This window comes from Chelmon rostratus, chromosome 17, assembly GCF_017976325.1.
Source record: "Chelmon rostratus isolate fCheRos1 chromosome 17, fCheRos1.pri, whole genome shotgun sequence".
NCBI classification, from domain to species: Eukaryota; Metazoa; Chordata; class Actinopteri; order Chaetodontiformes; family Chaetodontidae; genus Chelmon; species Chelmon rostratus.
The window spans coordinates 1362919-1381847 of NC_055674.1; the positions used below are offsets into that span (position 1 = coordinate 1362919).

Here is an 18929-nt window from a genome sequence, read left to right on the forward strand (position 1 = left end):
CTCATGCCACCTCTATGATATGTTGGCATCTTACTTTAAAATGTTGATTATGTTTGAATTTTCTATTTTGCAAAAAGGAGAGACAAAAAAACACATACTTAACTTAAAACATAATTAAAGCTGTACAATAAATACGTTGATTAAGAAACGTTTAGCAGTTAGGAAATGTCCAGCACACACAACAGCAGCCACTTTCTGCCTGAGAGTAACAGGAGCTGATTTTCCGGTTGCAATGATGACTAAATTATGACGTCAGCTTTCCAGTGAAGTTGAGAAACACCAGGGAGTGGCTGCCGACGACGTCTGCGACGTCCTGACGTCAATCTGGGCGGGGCTATAAAGGCTTGTTTTTCTGTTTCCCGAGCTTAGTCAACTCCATTTTGTGAGAGCAGTCACAGCAGGCCGAGCGTCGTCCCTGTGAAAAGGCGAAACCTATAAACGACAAAAAAGTCAAAGTTAGCCGACGAACCGCTCGCTAACCAAGTTATCATACGAAAGGAAAGCAAATCTTATCGTATGTCCGGTATCCAGAACCTCCAAACTTTTGGTAAGTAATTTTTGTCAAGCTGAAACGTTGGACAAGGTGGGGGAAGGGCGACTGTTAAAGAAGCTAATAAGCTTCTACTTTAATTCGACGTTTTATTTGCGTAGTGACCGATTTGACTTCATCACAATGCGTGTTTTCTAATGTAATCAATTTTACATATACTTGAAACTCGAAGTTAACCCTCTATGTATTTGGCTTTAAGGACTTTGCTTTTGGTCGACTACCGGGCCTTCGCTAACCGTAAAACGGCCGCCATTAGGCCTAAATGTTGCTAACAAACCGTTAGCTTATTCTTCAGATGTGTTTGTGTTGCGAAGGAAGTCGCATTATCGCTCGAAAAACATTTTTTTCTCTTGGTTATGCTTAATTCTGGGCTTTAGTCCACCCAGTGAAGACGGAAGTTGCCGTGTCATTACAGCCGTGCTTTTTGTTTTTTGTGGCTAAAGGGTAACGCTGTCGCTTAGCGGTGGCTAACGCTGCCCGTAAGCTGTTGAGCTGTATATTTAGCATGGACGTCTGCGCAGTTCGTCAGAAACATGACCCTTCCAAAAAGATCTGCCAGGTGACCACACAGGGAAGATTAGTAGCTGTTTTGGCAGCGTTGTCTCAAACGTGGTTGAAATGGGCCAGACAATTACGTTAATAGTAGAATTTGATTTAGCTGGGTGATGTGGTGATCTATTTGAAACGTTTATTTTTCTCTCCACCCTTTGCCCTCATTGTTTGTCGGCGTCATGGCTGTTACAGTGCTATTGTGTTCTGTCATCCTCCTCTCCAGACCCCTTTGCTGATGCAACTAAGGGTGATGACCGCCTCCCAGCCGGGACTGACGACTACATCCACATAAGAATCCAACAGCGGAACGGCAGGAAGACCCTCACCACTGTCCAGGGCATTGCTGCCGACTATGACAAGAAGAAGCTAGTCAAGGCCTTCAAGAAGGTACTAGCATGGTGTGGGGTCTGGTTTTAAAGTGCTTTTTCTACTCTCCACCACTTAAAACCAAGGTGCTGTTTTATAAAATGCTGCCATCGTATGGCCAGTGTGTTCTAGTTTTCTGGCCTAACTGATCGTTTTACTCTTTTGACCCAAACAGAAATTTGCTTGCAATGGGACAGTGATTGAGCACCCAGAGTATGGTGAAGTGATCCAGCTTCAGGGAGACCAGCGTAAGAATATCTGCCACTTCATCATGGAGGTAGGTTTTATGAAAATGTCTTGCTACCAGTATGTCTGACTCTCCAGGGCTGCCCTCCCTGTTTTTATGAGGGGGAGCACTGATTTAAATGTTGAGGTTGAAGTCATTTTCATTGGTTAATCTCGTTTGTCCTGTGCAGGTTGACCTGGCCAAGGAGGAGCAGCTCAAAGTCCACGGCTTCTAGAAGCTGCTAGCAACCCTCTCCCCCATCTTTCCTTGAAGACCATTAAACACACCCCAACCCCCCTCCTCCCCTCCCCTCCCATGTGCTGCTGTTGCTCTTCCTGTCCCCCCTTGCAGCCCCACCAGCTCCTATTAGCTAACACGTGAATTACCTCTGACAAACATGGGACTTTGTAACACCATCGCCTCCCTACAACACCAGGGGGCAGGCTCGCTCTCTCAAAGACGCACCACTGCAGCTCCACACGACATCAGGGATGAGTGGTGATGACCCTCCCACACACACTTCCTCCTTCCTTTCCCCCTCGTTTATTTCCTTTTTAATTTTTTTCTTTTTAGGTTCTTGTGCCACAGTAAGAAGGCACCCAAAGGCACGTTTCGTGTAACTTTTGTTTTGTACTTGAAGGTGTTTAAATAAAACGATGAGTGTCCATATGTTGGAGTGGAGTGGTGTCATGGGGAATGGGGTGGGGGCTGGGTGTGTATAGAAAGGTCACATACTTAATAATGGTGGTTGTGGTTGAAGCGGGTTAATTAAGAACAAAGGCTGCAGGTGGGGGGAAGGGAAGGGGGATTTCTGCAGAAATGTTTCTGTAGTGGGTCAATTAAGATGACTTCCCTCTTTACAGTCTATTGGTATCCCACATTGCATTGTTTACATGCCCAGCTGCCTGCCCTTAGGGGTTACAGAGCAGTGAGGGTGTAAAGTACTGACCTTCTCCACCATCCCGTCCAGCAATTTTTTTCCTTTTATTTAATGGCACATTTTTTTAATTTTTTTGCTGCCGATTCAAGTATTAAAACTCAATGGGCGTTCAGTGGTGGTCTTACTTTGGTCAAAGTGAGGCCTGTAATGTGGCCTGTGGTTATGGACACTTGAGTCTTTAATTTACAGTACTATAATGCAATAATTTATAGACATGCATTAAGATGTAGTGATGCAGATGTAATTAAGATCAAAGCCATGGCCAGGTCATACTGTGCTCCTGTGACTAAGGTGATGGAGAGCAAGCCTGTTTTGCAAAATCCATTTGGTTCAATAAACTTTCTGTAGTTGATAAGCATGTCCTGTTTTTTGTGCGTTTGTGGCTGGTTTCACTTGTGTTCAGTTCACAGTAGCTAGTACAGTAATGACTCCTCACATTGATGGGAACAAAATGCATCTAAGTGTGTGGATCTGGTAACAAAAACAATTTTAACACAATTTTGAGATATACTATTATACCAAAGAAATTGTTATGAACCATTTACATTTTTTACATCCACGATTATAGTAGTTGAAAAAAATACTGTATGCTTACGTACAACACGAGGACGTAAATGTTTATATGCTTGATAACTTCTGTAAATTCTGAACAAAATCAGTAAACATTTACCAGATCATACGTTTTGACAAAGTCCTACCTAAATATATTTTTTTACTTTAAACACTGTAACATAGCTTTCCTTAATTCACGTGTCAATCATCAGCTCTTCGCAACACGTCTGCTTCGCCCTTCGCCCCGCCGCGCGTGTGTTTTGTCCCTTCTCGGGACCCGTGTGACTCCATGGCAACGCAACCACCGCCATTGCTAATCACGTTTGTTTTCAGCTGCAGGCGGCAGAATCTGCTGTTTTCTACAATTACCAATAAAACAGCGAAATGTAGCTTAACTCCAGATATACCAACGTCTCTATGATCCACCGGAATGTATGAAAGAACAGGACCACCGTGCAGAACGGTAAGGTGTTAGCAATGTTAGCTAACGTCACCGTTTAAATCAAGTCGATCGAAATAAGATAAGATAAAAGCTGTAAATGTAATGTAACGTTATTCTTTGTTCCATTTCACTTTCCACCTTTGCGTATGTACTTTTCTTAGTTTTAAAACTTTCATCAACTTTTAATGCTACAGCAGCTACCGTTCCTCACTACAGATGCTGATACCTGAGCCCATAGCTGATAGCTCTAGTTAGCTAAGTCAAGTTTTACACTGTGAGGACCAGAGAACAGTTCTCTAGCCACAGTATTACTTTGCATTTTGTTATTTCTACCGCTGGTTATTTGTCCTGCGCTGAAACCTTTTCTTTTGTTGGCTATTAAAACTAATTGCTTATTTCAGTGCATAAAGTACACTTTAATATCTGACGCCATTCTTTTTTTTTATTTGCGCGCGCGTGTGGTAGATTATTACCTAACGTCTAATATTTGATTATTGTATTGTTATTATTGACACATTAATATTAATCAGCATCTTTATGTTGTTACTGGTGGAGACAGAGCTAATTTTAACTGATGACATTTGGATGAAAAGTGTTACTAACAGTACATTACTGATGGATTTCTTCACTTTTGACCCTTTTTTCCTGACACAAACTGATTCAGCGATTATCAAAATAGTTGCATAAATAGTTTATAAGTTGACAGCTAATCAATTAATCTCCACTTTCTTTCCACTACTGGCTCTAATGATCATATCTTTTTTTTTTTACTTATATTTTATTGATTTTCTCATTTCAACAACACAACACATAGAACATAGTGTCAGTAAAATTACTTTTAGTCTTTATGCTGTTTCTTGTAGACAGTCCATTTTTCTCCATAACGTGGATCTCATCAATGATCTCCATCCAGTTCCTCCAAGTAGGGGGGTCTTCTTCATACCATTTCCTTGTGATGGCTTTCTTGGAAGCCGCCAGTAAAATCTCAATCAGATACCAGTCTCTGTCTTGGATGTTTTCTTGCGTTACATTTCACAAGAATAGTACAATGCATGTTTTAGGCAGCTCATATATCTTTTTCATCTCTTTCCACACATCATTCCAGTATCTTGTAATTTTGGTACAATACCAAAAAATATGTGTGTGACCCACATTCTGTTCCCCCCCCAGTCTCCAGCAGAGGCGTTGAACAGGTGATCGTCCCTTTTTCATTTTCAGTGTGATGAAAAATCTCACAATGTTTTTCCAGCAAAATTCTTTCCATATTCTGGAATAACTAGTTGTTTGCTGTGTTTTAAATATGTTATACCACATCTCGTCAGTTATTACTTCCTTTAGTTCTTTCTCCTGCTTATCTCTTATGTACAAAGTTGAAGTGTTTCTATTTGCTACCATACCCTGGTACAATTCAGATATTACTCTTCCTAATTTGTTACATAGAGTCACACTCACTTTATTTGGTTCACCTGGGAGGTCTGGCTTTATTTCTTTATTAAAATAGTCTCTGACTTGTAAATACATGTAAAAATCTTGATGTTCTAATCCATATCCATCCCTTCTTCATTTAGGAAAGCTTTTGATTTCTCTTTTTTCAATTACTGTATCTAATATATTCAGGCCTCTATTTGCCCATTGTTTAAATTTCTGATCCAGAGTCCCTGGCCTGAAATTAGTGTCATAGGCCGTCCAATGCAAAACTTTTATCTCATTTTCCAATCTGTACTTCCTTACTATGATCATATCATTTAAATGGACCCTACTCAAGACTTGTGGTGCGTACGAGTATTTGCATGGAAACGATTTGATCAGACAGAAAACATCACGCAGTTTCAATTTTGCATACATATTTGCATAAATTCAGAGAAAAAGAAACTGAACAGGCTTTTTGAAAGCCTTAATATTTCCCGTTTGTTCTCTGCTCGATCTTTTCTGTCAGAATTCTCAGATTTGACGTGAGGCGTGAGACAGCTGAAGGTGTCCTCTCAGAAACACACAATGCAAGTAAGCAAGACCACTTTTACCTGGATACCATCCGTGAAGTATCCACTCAGCTCTCGTCTGTTAGATGTCCTTTCATATTTCGATGGTCCTTTTCTTCAGGTGTTGCCTGTCTGGGGGCTCGCCATCCCTCTCCCAGCAGTGCTGATGATCACTCTGAGTCTTTACATGATCGTGCTGGGGTTTGGGCTGTGGATCCGATCCTGCCTGAAGGTTGGTACTGCTGACCGGGTCACTGTTAGAGAGGCACTTTGTAAAATGTAAAGTCAATAAAATGTGTGAACTGAACTTAGAAGCATAGCTTAATCACCACTGTGGATTGTCTTATTTTTATTAAAAATATATTGTTATATTATACAGATGCTATATTATATTATATTATACAGATATTATATTATATTATATTATATTATATTATATTATATTATATTATACAGATATTATATTATATTATATTATAAAGAGAGAAAATGTCCATGTGGCGAGTGATGCTGATTCCTGTTTTCTCTCTCCTGAAGGACCGCTGTTCTTCAGAGTGTGGTGATTGCTGTCCAGACTTTTCTGTGTGTGATCAGTGCTTCAGACTGGCAGAAATGTGTAACTGCACTCTGCCGACTGTGCACTCGTGTTGGACCAAATCGTGCCCTTCTTCCTCTGTAAGTAACTTTTAAACAAAGTCGTTCAGCAGTTCATTAACCACAAGTTAAAATCGGGTGTTGACACTGCTGAGCCTTTTCCAAAGCAGTCTCAGAACCAGTTCTGAGGTAGATTTTGATTTCCTTTCATTTTGCTCTGCTGTGAAAATCGAGAGAGTAGAACAGGACTTTCTTGTTCCACCAGGGCAGGATGTTTATCTTTGTGTCACTAACTAGCAAAGACTCACAATTAAAACCAATGTGTATACAATGAAAAACATCCTTTTCTCTCCATTTTGGCCTTTTTATCCACACAAATCTAGTGGTTTCCACCTCATGCGTCTCATTTCATGGAGAAACACCAGTCTCACATCGTAGTTTGGGCAGGAGAAGCTGGATTTCTGAGTTAAAGTCCGTCAGCGCCTCACAGCAGCCTGTTTCTTTCTTTTTCTTTTATCAGGAGCATCGTGTTTGTCAGGGAAAAGCTCACCAGAGAAAGTTTGAATAATCATTTCATTGAACTCTCGTGTTTCTCCTCACTGAACGTCTGATATGTTTTCCCTCAGTGTGTCAAATGGGACTGTGCCTGCACCTGTCAGCCCCCTGAGTGCGACTCCTGTAACTGTCTCTGCTTCGAGATCAGGATCAAGTAGAAGTCGTGGGGCTGCACTAATGCCACTGCCAGCTGACCGACTCCAAGTTCTTCAGTCTTTTTCTACTGCACGGCTTTATTGGAGAGTTTACAGTGGAGAGATAACGGGACAAGAGGGACGACGGTGACGGCTGCTGTGGTGGTACCCTCCTTTCTGTTTTATATCAGTGTGAACCAGCACCTGATGTTCAACACTTCATTGTGAATATTGGACGATATCATGTTTGATGTGTTTTATTTTTGTTGACTGCAGAGTTTTCTTTGTGTTGCAGTCCTGTGGTCATCAGGAGAGAATAAACTGCAGGTTTTCACTCTGACTGAACACCAAGTGATCACGCTCACATGCTTTTTTACCTTTGACGTTGCTGAAGTGCCTTTTCTTTTCTGTGTGTTGAGAAGGGTTCAGTAAGTTCAGGCCCTGGTGTTCGTTAATGTTGTTGTCATTGATGATGACAAGTCTGATGTGCAGACCCAAACTAACAGACAGCTCGGTCAGCTCAGACAGCTGGTCACTGTAGTTTCTAACAAACGTTATTGGAACAGGGGACAGTGTGTTTGATCAGCTGATTAGTCTACATTTGGTCTAATCTGTGTCGTCATTTTCATTCTTTTCATGGAATTTGTTGATTTAATCAAGAATATAGAATATTCCCAGACTTTGATGTTGGAAAGTGTTGTAGATGTAAAAATGAGCAAACTGTTTTCGTACTGTTGTTTTCTACATTCTGGTTTTTGAAACAAAATTAAATTCTGAAATGTTTTAAAGCGGATCCGTCAGTAATCTTTGGTTTCTTCGGCCAGTTGAGCTCCGTCGGTCAGTCCCACAGCCGCTCTGTCTGTGATTTCCTGTCTTCATGTCATATTCTGTTTCCTGAACTGTTGTAACTGTTGATCCTCTGACTTCTCATCCAGCGTCATCATCAGGTCAACATTTTAACACACCCAGTGCTTCGGTTTATGAGCAAATACCTGCACAACTGATAACATTCCCATCAGCCTCCGCCTCCTCTGTGGCGGAGGCTGAGCTGTCTCAGGCGGTTTACATTCATTTGTGTTTGTGACATCATGTAAATCCCTTTTTACAGATAAATTAGAACGTCTATATGAAGAGGTGGAGACACACGGAGAAGACGAGGAGGTGGAGGACTAAAAGGATGGAGCAGTGAGCAGGAGCAACCCCGTCGGTGGTGGTCTGGTTGGTGGTAGATGTGCTGTTGTTGTCGTCGGAGTTTGGAGACAAGAACGTCCCCACCGTCTGCGACAGGAAGTCCTGGAAGCGGCTCAGTTTGGGGAGGACCCTCACTGAATCTGCTCGTGTCTGACGGGTGCCGTTGTTTTCAGCTGATAACACCGCAGCCTGGAACCAAGAGCCGTCCAGCTCGCACATCAACGGGTCGCCAGAGTCCCCCTGAACAAACAGCAAGGCGGATTTTCTTCGATGAAGAGGACATTTAGTCGCATCTTTTCGAAAGTATAACAATATCCTGCTCTTATTACTCACCTGCTCCAGTGTGAAAGATCCGGTACAGATGCTGTCACTCGTTGACGTGTTCCCACAGTTTACCACCGAGGTCTGGAACTCCTGCAGATCTTGTTCCTCTACAGGTGATAAAAAGTGAAACACCTGAATCAAACCCAGGTGTCCAGAAGTTTCACCTAAACAGGTGAACTGATGCACTGAACTGTGTCACGCTGTGTGCTATGGACTCACCTCCTCCTCGCCCGGCGCTCCAGCCGGCAGCCCAGCACGTCGAGCCCACGGGGAAGGTTCGCCCGTTGTCCAGGCAGATGGCCTGGATGTAGTTGGACAGAGTGGGTCGGGTTGCCAGACGCAGCACTGCCACATTAGACCCGGTGAGGTTGCTCAGAGTGATATTTGTCACATTCAGCGTCACCTCAAACGGGTTGGATCCTTTCTGCTTCAAACGCCCCAAAACGACCGTCCATTCAGACGCGACGGGAGAACTGTGGGGGATCAAATGAAATGAATTAACATCTGATTGGTTTACAACCAGGACTGAACTTTACACGTTCAGTTCTCAGACCGCCTCTTAGACAGCGTCAGTGTTAGAATATGTCGGAACATCATTTTGATTTCAGCATGAACATCAACTCACACAGACTTCAGATAACAGTCAGCTGTGACCGTTAGCATCATCTCTGCAATGCACAGTGCTACTTAGCAAATGCTAGCATGCTAACATGCTAAACTACGATGGTGAATACGGTAAACATACATGCTAAACATCAGCATGTTGGCATTATCATTGTGAGCGATTTAGCATTTAGATGTTAGCATTTAGCTCAAAGCAATGCGGCATCTGAGTAGCTACAGCCTCACAGAGCAGCTAGCATGGCTGTAGACTCCTGTTCTGTTTTAATTTAAAAATCGTTTCCTTCTGTTCTTTAAAAGCTCAAACATTAAAGAGACATCATTACATCATCATCTGTATCCAATCTCTACTTTCATCTTTGACTCTACCTCTTTACTTTCTACCCCCTACCCGAACCAGGGTTTGTATTCCCACTCCGCTTTTATTGGTGCAGTTGGTGAGAGGCAGGGGTAGATGATGGTAGTGCGGCAATTGGCAGTTACATGTGGCATCTAGGCCTGTGGTAGCAGTGTAGCAGCTAACAATAGCTAAAGCGGTGGTAGTATGATAGTATCTTAGCAGTTAGCATTGGCATCTAGCAGTTAACATTAACAGTATAGGTGAATCTAGCTGTATTGTCTTCTTCTGTTCCTCTTAGCAGGTTAGCATTTAGCATTAGCATTAGCTAAATGGTAGCATCAGAAATGTATTGTCTTCTTCTGTCCTTCTTAGTGGTTAGCATTAGCATTAGCTAAATGGTAGCATCGGTACTGGCCACTGCCTGGAGCATCTCCTAAACAGGCCAGGGTCAGTTGAACGTGGCAGTGCTGTTTGGATTGTGTAGGAGCAGTGTGAACTGGCACTAGGGGGGGTGACTCTGGGACGCTGGAGTTCACCGCCTAGCCTCCAGGAGGTGTAGTGGGACTAAGTAGGCGAAACACTGTTGAAGGGAGGTATCCACCTGATGATCCCCTGAGACGTGTTAGGAATCACTGCTCTTTGGCATTTATAGAGGCAGATTAGGGCTCCAAGGTTCTTCACTGAGAATGAATCCTCTTTTTGAGCACAAGTACCTTGTGTTTAAATTAACTTATTATCGGCATTAAACATCAATGACATCACTCCAGGTGACTCACCTTGAGAAGCAGTTGGCGTTGCTCAACACAAAGCCCTCGGCCACCAGAGTCCCACCGCAGACATGGCTTCCATTCACCTGCAGGCTCGCCATCCAGGGCCACAGGCCGGCAGTCGCCACCGAGCTGCTTCCCACTATGCGGGAGTTCAGCGGGGCTTGACCGCAGACCACAGCTGGACAGAGAAGCACCAGGTAGACACAGATTTAAAAAGAGTAAAGCCTTTTAAACTCTGAGCAGATACTGTGGATCATCACAGAGTCACGTTGTTTAGCCAAACTATGTCCAAACCCACAGAACTTAGAGATTACACCGTCAGGATGAACTTTGGTGGATGTTCCAGCCGTGAATGAATGTTTCCCTCACACAGCTTCAGTGAACAGCTGGAACAAGCTCAGTACAAGCTCAGTATACATGGAACTGTACGAAACATCTCATTCGAAAGTTTTCTGAGGAAACTTAAGGTTAAAATCAGCGTTTACACAGTGTGAACATGGCAGGTGCTCACGTTTGGCTGTGGTTGTCGGAGCGAGGGTGGTTGTCGGCGGTGACAGGCCGGCGCAGGTGACGCTGAGGTCACCGTCGGTCCCGGTGGACGTGAAGGTGACGAAGCCCGGCTGGTTGCTGACGATGTGGCCGTTGATCCAGGACTTATACTGGGACACTCTGGCGTAGACTCCTGGGAACTTAGGCAGTGCACAACCTTTTCCAAAACTCACGACTCCCACCTGGATCCAGCGACCGCCCTGCTTGCTCACCATCGGACCCCCCGAATCCCCCTTTAAGGAGAGAAACCTTTAGGAGAAGGAATCTTTGCAGGAGGGAAAATCGGCACACACCGACACAAACAGGCGTAAAAATGATCACCTGACAAGAGTCCTTTCCCCCAGCACGCAGCCCGGCGCAGATCATGTTGTCTGTGATTGAGCCCACCCCATAGTCACAGTTACACTGTCTGTTCCCCACGATCGGCACCTCCACCTCCATCAGGTTTTGTGGGAAAGGAAGAGGCACTAAAAAGGCACAAATTCAGTTTAATGAGAAAGATCAGTGGAGAAATATGTGTTAAAACGGACTGTTAGTCTCTTTGAGTCAAGCAAACCTGATCCTTCACAAATGAACCTTTCGATTTTAAAGGCGCCCTGTGGAGGTTTTGACCACCGGTGGCGCTGTGGAGCAAAGTGAGTCAGCATTTTGTTTGCATTGTGTGGACGAGGATGTGGGCCATGGGACAGTTTCGCTCTATTCTACTGATCGACACTCGGTGGCAGTAACACACAAACTAGTCTAGAAGTGCACCAAGAAAGCCAAGGAAGAAGAAGAAGAAGACTGCTGGCAAACATTTGATATATTAAATATGAATTATTCAAAGTTATTGCTGATGACACAGATTCAACGATGAAAGCATCCCTACACACAGCACATGGCAGGCTCACCTCCGTATCCGATGCGGCCCCAGCCGGTGACCCAGGTGTCAGTGCCGCTGTGGAAGCTGCTGCCCGGCGCTGCCAGGCACACGGGCTGGATGTAGTTGTTGAAAGTCACCGGAGACGAGAGCTTCAGGAGGGAGATGTCGTTGTCGACGGTCTCGGAGTCGTAGCCGGGATGATTGATGATCCGCGTCACTGTCCGCGACACCTCGTTGGCGTTCGTCCCCTGCTGACTCTGGCGACCCAGATAGACGAGCAGGCCGACTGTGCTGGTGCTGAACAGATGAGAAGAGCAGAGCTGCAGTCACTTCAGCAGAGACTGCCCGACCACCTCTAGTCCAGCTTGTACGGAGCTCGATAGATGTGCCATTCAAAACATTCTGTCGACTTAGTCGTCCGCATGCTCGGTAAACTTTTCATGACCTCAGTTTAGTAATCAAAGTGTTTTTTTTTTTTTTTTTTTATCTCAGTCCAACATCAGAAACTGTGTGAAAGTGTTTTAACTCAAAAGAGAGAGACGACAAACGGAACATGTTCGAGAACACGTTCACTGCTCTGAAGCTGCAAGAAGTTAAGGAGCATGTACACGTCACAACACGTGGTTGTGATTTTGACACATCACCTCTCACTTTGATGTGTTGACTCGTTGTCAAACAGTTTATTTCACATCCAGCAGTGTCAGTCCTGTACTCTCTCTCTCTCTTTTAGCTCTGTTTTTGGTCTCCTCCAGCTCCTGAGCGAAATATCTGGCTCTCTAGCTGCTAAATGCTAAAAGTTCAGCAGCCGGTCTCTGACTGAGTCTGTCTGCTCAGCAGGTATTGATCAGAGGCTTTTTACAGCTTCTATGTTATTACAGCGGACGCTGAAGTCGTGTCCGGACACATAAACAGCGAGCTGAATTTCACGCTAAAGCTCCGTGAAGCTAAGAGGAGCTGCAGAGTCAGCCGACTCATCGGCTGATCGTGGCTACCAGAGACACCTTTCATAGTGTCACAGTGTCTTCACAAGTTTTTACATCTTTTTTTGTGAAAATAATGATAACATCTGCTGTAACCAGGGTATATCTGAGGCCTCTGTCACGCCAGACGGGCTCCTGAGACCTGCCTGGTGACCCCTCAGACTTACTGCTGCACATCATTACAGATCGCTGTCAGTTCAGATTATTTTAGAATTATTTATTATTAATTTATTACTCTCAGATTATTTCATTTCAATAACTGTCAGACTGCTGAAGAATCCAAATTTCAGCAGCAGAACAATATCTGTCGTATTTCTGGTCCCATGAATCGTTTTGAGACCCTTCAGGTTTATCCTGCGACCCTTGGAGGGGTCCCGTCCCGCAGGTTGGCACTCACCTGGACAAGCAGTGAGCAGCAGTCAGCACCCATTCTCTGTTAATGAGGGACCCTCCACAGAAGTGACTCCCAAACTGGTGCAGACTGGCCTGCCAGGGCCAGCTGCCTTCAGGGGCCTCCTGTCCCCCGACAATCCTGGAGGTGAGCGCAGGCTGGCCGCACACTGAGGAGAGGCAGGCAAGGAAAAACCGAGTGAGCCATTCTGGATCCCTGGATTCACACAGAGGGGTCTGACGGCACGGGGCTCTCCTGGTGCCGGGACACTCTCATGTTCTAAAACCATTCTCACCTCATAATTACTCGACGTTTACTTCCTGTCTTTAGGTTCTCTGACAGCAAATATCGACATTAATGAAACTGGAAACAACAGCAGGAGGTAGAAAAGAAGTTTGACTCACCGTCTAACTGCGAGAGCGACTCTGAAACAGAAAACAAGCAAAACAGTCTGAGTTCATGTTTACTCAGATGGCTTTAGATAAGACAGATAAGATAAGATAAGACAGATAAGATAAGATAAGGTTTTATTAATCTCACAGTGGAGACATTTACTGTTACAGAAGGTGCCAATGAGAACATAAGATATAACTTTATTGATCCCACGTCGGGATCAAATAATAAACACGATATAAGTTGAAACGTACATTTAACACTAAAATCAACATTTTGTTTGACGAGTGACGCGTTTCTAACGTCTCTCAGCCGACAGAGCGAGAAAATGATTTACCAGAAAATGAGTTTTCAGTTGATTCCCTCAGAAATCAATCAATCAATCAATCAATCAATCGATCGATGATGAGAGGCTTCAGTAATCTAAAGAGAAACGCTGCACGTCCACAGCTGTGCATGACGTTTGTTTTTCATAGTCGTCTAACAGCAGGAAAATGTCTTTTTTTAGTATTCTAATTATTTAAATGGGATTAAAGTTCAACTCAAACCAGCAGATGTTGACAGCTGGAAGCCTTCAGATGATCAATGGATTCATCTTGTCTCAGTCAGCTGATTGATTAATCAATCAATCAATCAATCATTTCACTGACTGTTTAGTGCTCATCCATTTAGTGAGACGCAGTAAGAGCTGGGCAGAGGTGGAGTCTGGGTCAAACGACAAATACATTGATCTTCTGTTTCCCATAATGCAACTCTTTCATCTGAGTCTTTCATCAGAGCCGCGGTGTGTTTAAAGTCCGCACCTCCAGTTTGTAACCCTCTCTTCAAAAGTAGACCTGATGAAGTAGACTGACAACATTACTCATTTAATATTTAAAAAGTACAATTACTGCCTTTAAAAAGTACATTAAAGCCTTTATTTATTCTCTATATAATAATAATTCCAATTGATACTAAAATAGCAATTATTTTGAATCTAATTATTTCTAATGACAGGAATGACAGCATGTCTGGCTGACGCGCGACACTCTGCGGTGTTGTTTTAACGGACCTGACGAGCCGTCTGAGGCTCATCGGACTGGTTTTGCTGCTTCCTCTGATTGTTGAGGTGTTTCACAGCCGCAGTGTTTAGACAGTAAACACACAGCAAACACTGCAAACTGCACCTGTAATGTCATAAAGACAGGAGGACTTCTAACATGAACTGTATCGTGTTGTTTCAGAAATAACCCTGATGATGTCACAGGGGGAGGGGCTCCGGATTAAAGTTCAGGCAGTGATGCAGAGAAAGTGCTCATTTCCCACAGTTTGTCCAGCGTTCAGGAGCAGAAGGATTTGTCTCTCTGCTCCTGCCTGACAAACCATCAGAAGGGCCTTAACGAGGAGAGTCTGCTCGTTAACCTGAGACCCACCTGCCTCCAAGCAGCGATGGCAGGAATCTGTCAGCGCCAACATCCGTGAAGCAGGTTAAAGTTGCTGTAATCTGTCTAAACTGTTCACAGACCCTGAACTAAAGTACTAAAGTACTAAAGTAAGAACTAAAGGAAACTAAAGTTCCCGTAAATGGCTTCAATTAAAGACACAAATACACAAAAAGCCTCAATCTGACTGAAAGAATCAGGATCAAATGACTTCATTCTAGCCGTTAAAGGCCTTATCTCTACGCACGTCTGACTAATCTTCATGTCAGTTTTCAGGGATTTGTTCCTCAGATTGACTGAATGTTGCTCACATCACTTTAATGACTTCTAAACCTTCTCAGAAGTTTAAAAGCTTTAAAAGGCAGAGAACGAATGCATGAAAGTCATTTGATTTTACTTTAAACAACCAAAACTTTCTTTCTTCTACTCATCTAGTTCTCATTTTAAGGGTTTAGATTCCCTTCATCACATTTTAATGTCTCCACACATCCCTCAAACCGATGAAGCCACAAATATCTGTTAAAAAACTGAACCATCACCGTCAGGATCAAACTACCTGTGTGAACAGTGTGAAACACCCTGCTGGTCCTCAGAATAACTCAACATTTACAGGAAGTCCTCCCAAATTCAATATTTTACTTTGAAGTTTCTAGTAAACTGAAAAACTGACATCTGAAACCTCGTATTCCTCAGTTTAAAGGCTTTTTAAGCGTCAGTCAGGAGTTATTTAATAGACTTTGATGTGTGATGTGGGAGGAGAGGATGCGTGAGCAGGATAACATCAACTCCTTTCTAATCATTATCTGCTATTAATCGTAAAAAGGATGTTATTATTTCACATCTACGCCTCCAGAGGAAGGCGCAAATTAGTCAAGTCAGTAAAACAACCTGGATTTGTTTCCTGAAGCTCCAACATCAGGTGAGAATGAACTGAGTCTGTTTCTTCAGTCCAGGTTCGTTCTTTCTCTCTTTCTCAACGTTTCAGAGGGAAATATTCTGTTTCTCACTCCTTCATCAGCCTGAAGACGGCAGCTCACTTTGCAGACTCTCTGAACGTTCAGTAAACGTCTCACGGCAGCTCTTTCTTCACTCTGGACTTTCATTTATTTTTCCTTTCTCTCACAGTTTCTGTCATTTTCACTCAGTTCTGAAAGCAGCCTTCTTCCTGCTGTCTAACGGCTGCTCTTCCTCCTCCTCAGCTATCTTCCTCTCGTGCAGCGCTCGGCAGGTCTCGAACCTGACTGGTTCAGGTGTGTGTGGTGGGGAGTGTTCTTACCTTGTGTCAGGAGAGTCAGCAGAGCCACCACGCAGGTCACCTTGTGGAAAGCCATAACGACAAGTCCATATCATCAGAAGTGCACCTGCATAAATAACCTCCCTCCCTCCCTCAAACACACCTCTCTCTGCTACCTGCCCAGTGACACGCCCACACCTCAGATCACCTGCTTTACATCACATCAAACATGTCACTGCCTCTGAGCCTCTGAGCCGAGTGGATGTAGTCAAGTACGGCTCTGAAGTGCAATTTTCAGGTATTTTTTGCTTTTCATGCTCATAGTTTCACTTCCTCGTTGAGAGAAACAACACGCTGAGGAGATGAAACCGTTTTGGCTCCTTGCAGAAAAACAGCAGCTAGTCTGAACGTGTTGACACATTCCTCGTCTCTGAGCTGTTCTCAGTTTCCCAAAACGAGTGTCACTTTAATGAAACCGTATCTTTAAAAAAAAGAGCAAAGATGAGAGAAAAGTCCAAAAACTGAAAACAGTCAATCATGTGACGACCGTTCAGATTGATCCGGTGACCCTCTGCAGGGGCCCGACCCCCAGGCTGGACCCCACTGGCCTAGACTAGCTAACTGTATATAAAGTGATTGACAGCAGCTCCACCTGCAGCAGCTCCATCAGCAAAGTGCTGCTCTAACACTGATGCTTCAGTATTCAGTATTTACTTGTAATAGATTACAGACAGCTGCATCAGTGTTCAGGGTCGAGGTGAACAGTGACGGATGGGGAATAAACTACCCAGCAGGATGCTGTAGTTTAATCCATCAAGTGCATATTTCATGTGTTGAATGATTTTTAGTTACTTTGCTGGTTAAGATTTTACTTAAAGTTGTAACTTAAATGTAATGGAGTACAAGTGCAAAGCAGCAGAAACTGGAAATATTGAAGTGCACTGCAGTGTCGCTGGATTTATAGGACAATGACGGGCCGACAGGTTCCACCCTGACGGAGGAACCGCTTCCTGTTCAGGATTTTCTCGCAGGGGGTGACTGACAGGACGATGACATAATGATGACTGCGACACATTTTTTCGTGGAGTAACATGAGACTCAGATGCCAACACATCATCTCTTCCTTCAGTTTGGATGAACGCAGTGACTCACAGCGGCTGAACGACCCAGCAGAGACGCAGCAGTTCTGCTCATCCTCCTGGTTCGAAGACGGCGGGCTCGTCACAGTTCAGTGACACTTCAATCAAATCTGATGACAGTTGTGTGATTGGCTGTTGCCAGCGCTGTCAATCAAAACCACACCTGATGAAACAGGTTTCAATTCCTCAGAAATAATAAACTGAAGTGTTCTCAAACTTTTACTTGTACACATGGTCTTAGACAAAAGATCTGAAGTCAAGTTTGCAATAGAAAGTCTCAGACTGGTGTCACACCAGTTTAATCTGGTACTCAGACTGGTATTTAACTTGACTATTAAAATTCTAATTAAAACGATGACCAACAGGCTCAGACTCTCAAACCTGCAGGCGGAAGTTTTGGACAATAGAAACACTTTATTTCTTCCACATGACTCATCATGAAGCTCTGAAGGAAACGTACAGATCTCAGATCTGTTGTTGCAGGTGACGCAGAGAGGCGGAGTGAGGCTGATTCACCTTTGAACTCCATCTGTCTCCACTGACAGCTGGACGGAGACGGCGAGGAGTGCCGTTTGCTCAGGAATGAACTGGTCAAACTGCATGTGAGCACCTGAACTTGAGGAGGAGCTGATCAGAAGAGGAAGCAGGAAAAACCTCCTGGAATCTGTGTGTGTGTCGCTTTTTAAAGGCTCGGACCTTCCAGAAGTTTCCAAAAATAACAAATATGTCAGGCTGAACAGGAAGCAGACGAAGAATTCATGCTATCAGTCTGGTCTCATCACACCTCTGAACCTTCTTTTTTAGAAGCTTTTCTGCAGGAAACAACAAACCCACAAAGCTGACATACTCCATGATAAGTCAGATTTCTCCTCTGAACGTGAAAGTAGAGAAATATTACCAGTTAAATGTTCCTTCCCCTGACTGCTGTTCATTCACCTTCACAGTTGCAGTGATTTCCCACCAGGCTACTTCATATATATTAAAATATACCCACGTGTTGAGTCAGCTGTAACACCTGCTGTGAAGACTAGAAAACCAGCAATGTTTCAACAATCAGCTGAAACTGGAGGGGAAACAGTTGAACCCCACCTTACAGGTGTATTTACAGCCTCTGAATGATCTGCATGTCTCTAATGAAACCAGCTGGCTCCAGCAGACATGGTTCAGGTGTGAAGGGGATGAAAACGGCATAAAACATGAATATGTGCGTAGAAGTGAGGCCATGTTAGGTAGAGTAGAGAACTCAGAGTAGTTGTGTTTATTTACACACATTTACACACTTCACTTGGGGCTGAGGGGAGTTCAGGACATTTTTTCTCCAGATACACACTTGACATTTACACATGAAGGCAAACTGGATCCACCTGTTCCAGACTGCAAACAGGTGGACTGCAGGTATATATGCAGGTATGCAGAAATGCACCAGGAAACTGCTCCTCCTTCACAAATAAATCAAGCTTTCAAACCTCCACACAGTCCTGCTAATGTTGGCTCCTCAGTGGGGTCAGTTCACTGTCGGTTTGAGTCTCTTCAGAAGGTGTGATGACAATCAAAGGACTGTTGAGGGTCACCTGACCTGACCTGACCTCATTAGGATGAAAAATAGCCGGCAAGACCATAACAGAGTTTGGAATGTAGCTTCTAGTGGCCATTGGAGGAACTGCAGCTGAAGAAACTTCAGAAATCAGCTCTGGAAAAAATTTAAAAGCCACTACAAAATTAACAGTTTCTCTGATTTTCCCATTTATGTGTTTGAGTAAAAAAAAATCTCTCTCTCTATATATATATATAATTATTCTATAAACTACTGACAACATTTCTCCC

The 18929-nt window shown here is 43.7% G+C and overlaps 3 protein-coding genes across 3 annotated transcripts; 2 read left to right on the forward strand and 1 right to left on the reverse strand.

Annotated features, from left to right (window-relative positions):
• The first annotated feature begins 368 nt into the window (after positions 1-368).
• eif1 (eukaryotic translation initiation factor 1) lies at positions 369-2363 on the forward strand. Its single transcript, XM_041956979.1, has 4 exons — positions 369-547; positions 1326-1489; positions 1644-1745; positions 1885-2363. The coding sequence occupies exons 1-4, from the start codon at positions 517-519 to the stop codon at positions 1927-1929; spliced, it is 342 nt and encodes a 113-aa protein (XP_041812913.1). The 5' UTR covers positions 369-516; the 3' UTR covers positions 1930-2363.
• Positions 2364-3472: 1109 nt separating this feature from the next.
• si:ch211-198p11.6 (keratin-associated protein 5-5) lies at positions 3473-7683 on the forward strand. The gene is made up of 5 exons (XM_041956344.1): positions 3473-3649; positions 5565-5629; positions 5729-5839; positions 6145-6282; positions 6828-7683. Exons 2-5 carry the CDS (start codon positions 5624-5626, stop codon positions 6912-6914), a joined length of 342 nt encoding a protein of 113 aa, XP_041812278.1. The 5' UTR covers positions 3473-3649; positions 5565-5623; the 3' UTR covers positions 6915-7683.
• Positions 4394-16063, reverse strand: zgc:100868 (uncharacterized protein LOC554458 homolog). The gene is made up of 10 exons (XM_041956343.1): positions 16009-16063; positions 13323-13343; positions 12925-13087; positions 11576-11844; positions 11007-11152; positions 10648-10918; positions 10143-10314; positions 8625-8878; positions 8415-8512; positions 4394-8321 (listed from the first exon to the last, which is right to left on the reverse strand). The coding sequence occupies exons 1-10, from the start codon at positions 16061-16063 to the stop codon at positions 8013-8015; spliced, it is 1758 nt and encodes a 585-aa protein (XP_041812277.1). The 3' UTR covers positions 4394-8012.
• Between the last annotated feature and the right edge of the window lie 2866 nt (positions 16064-18929).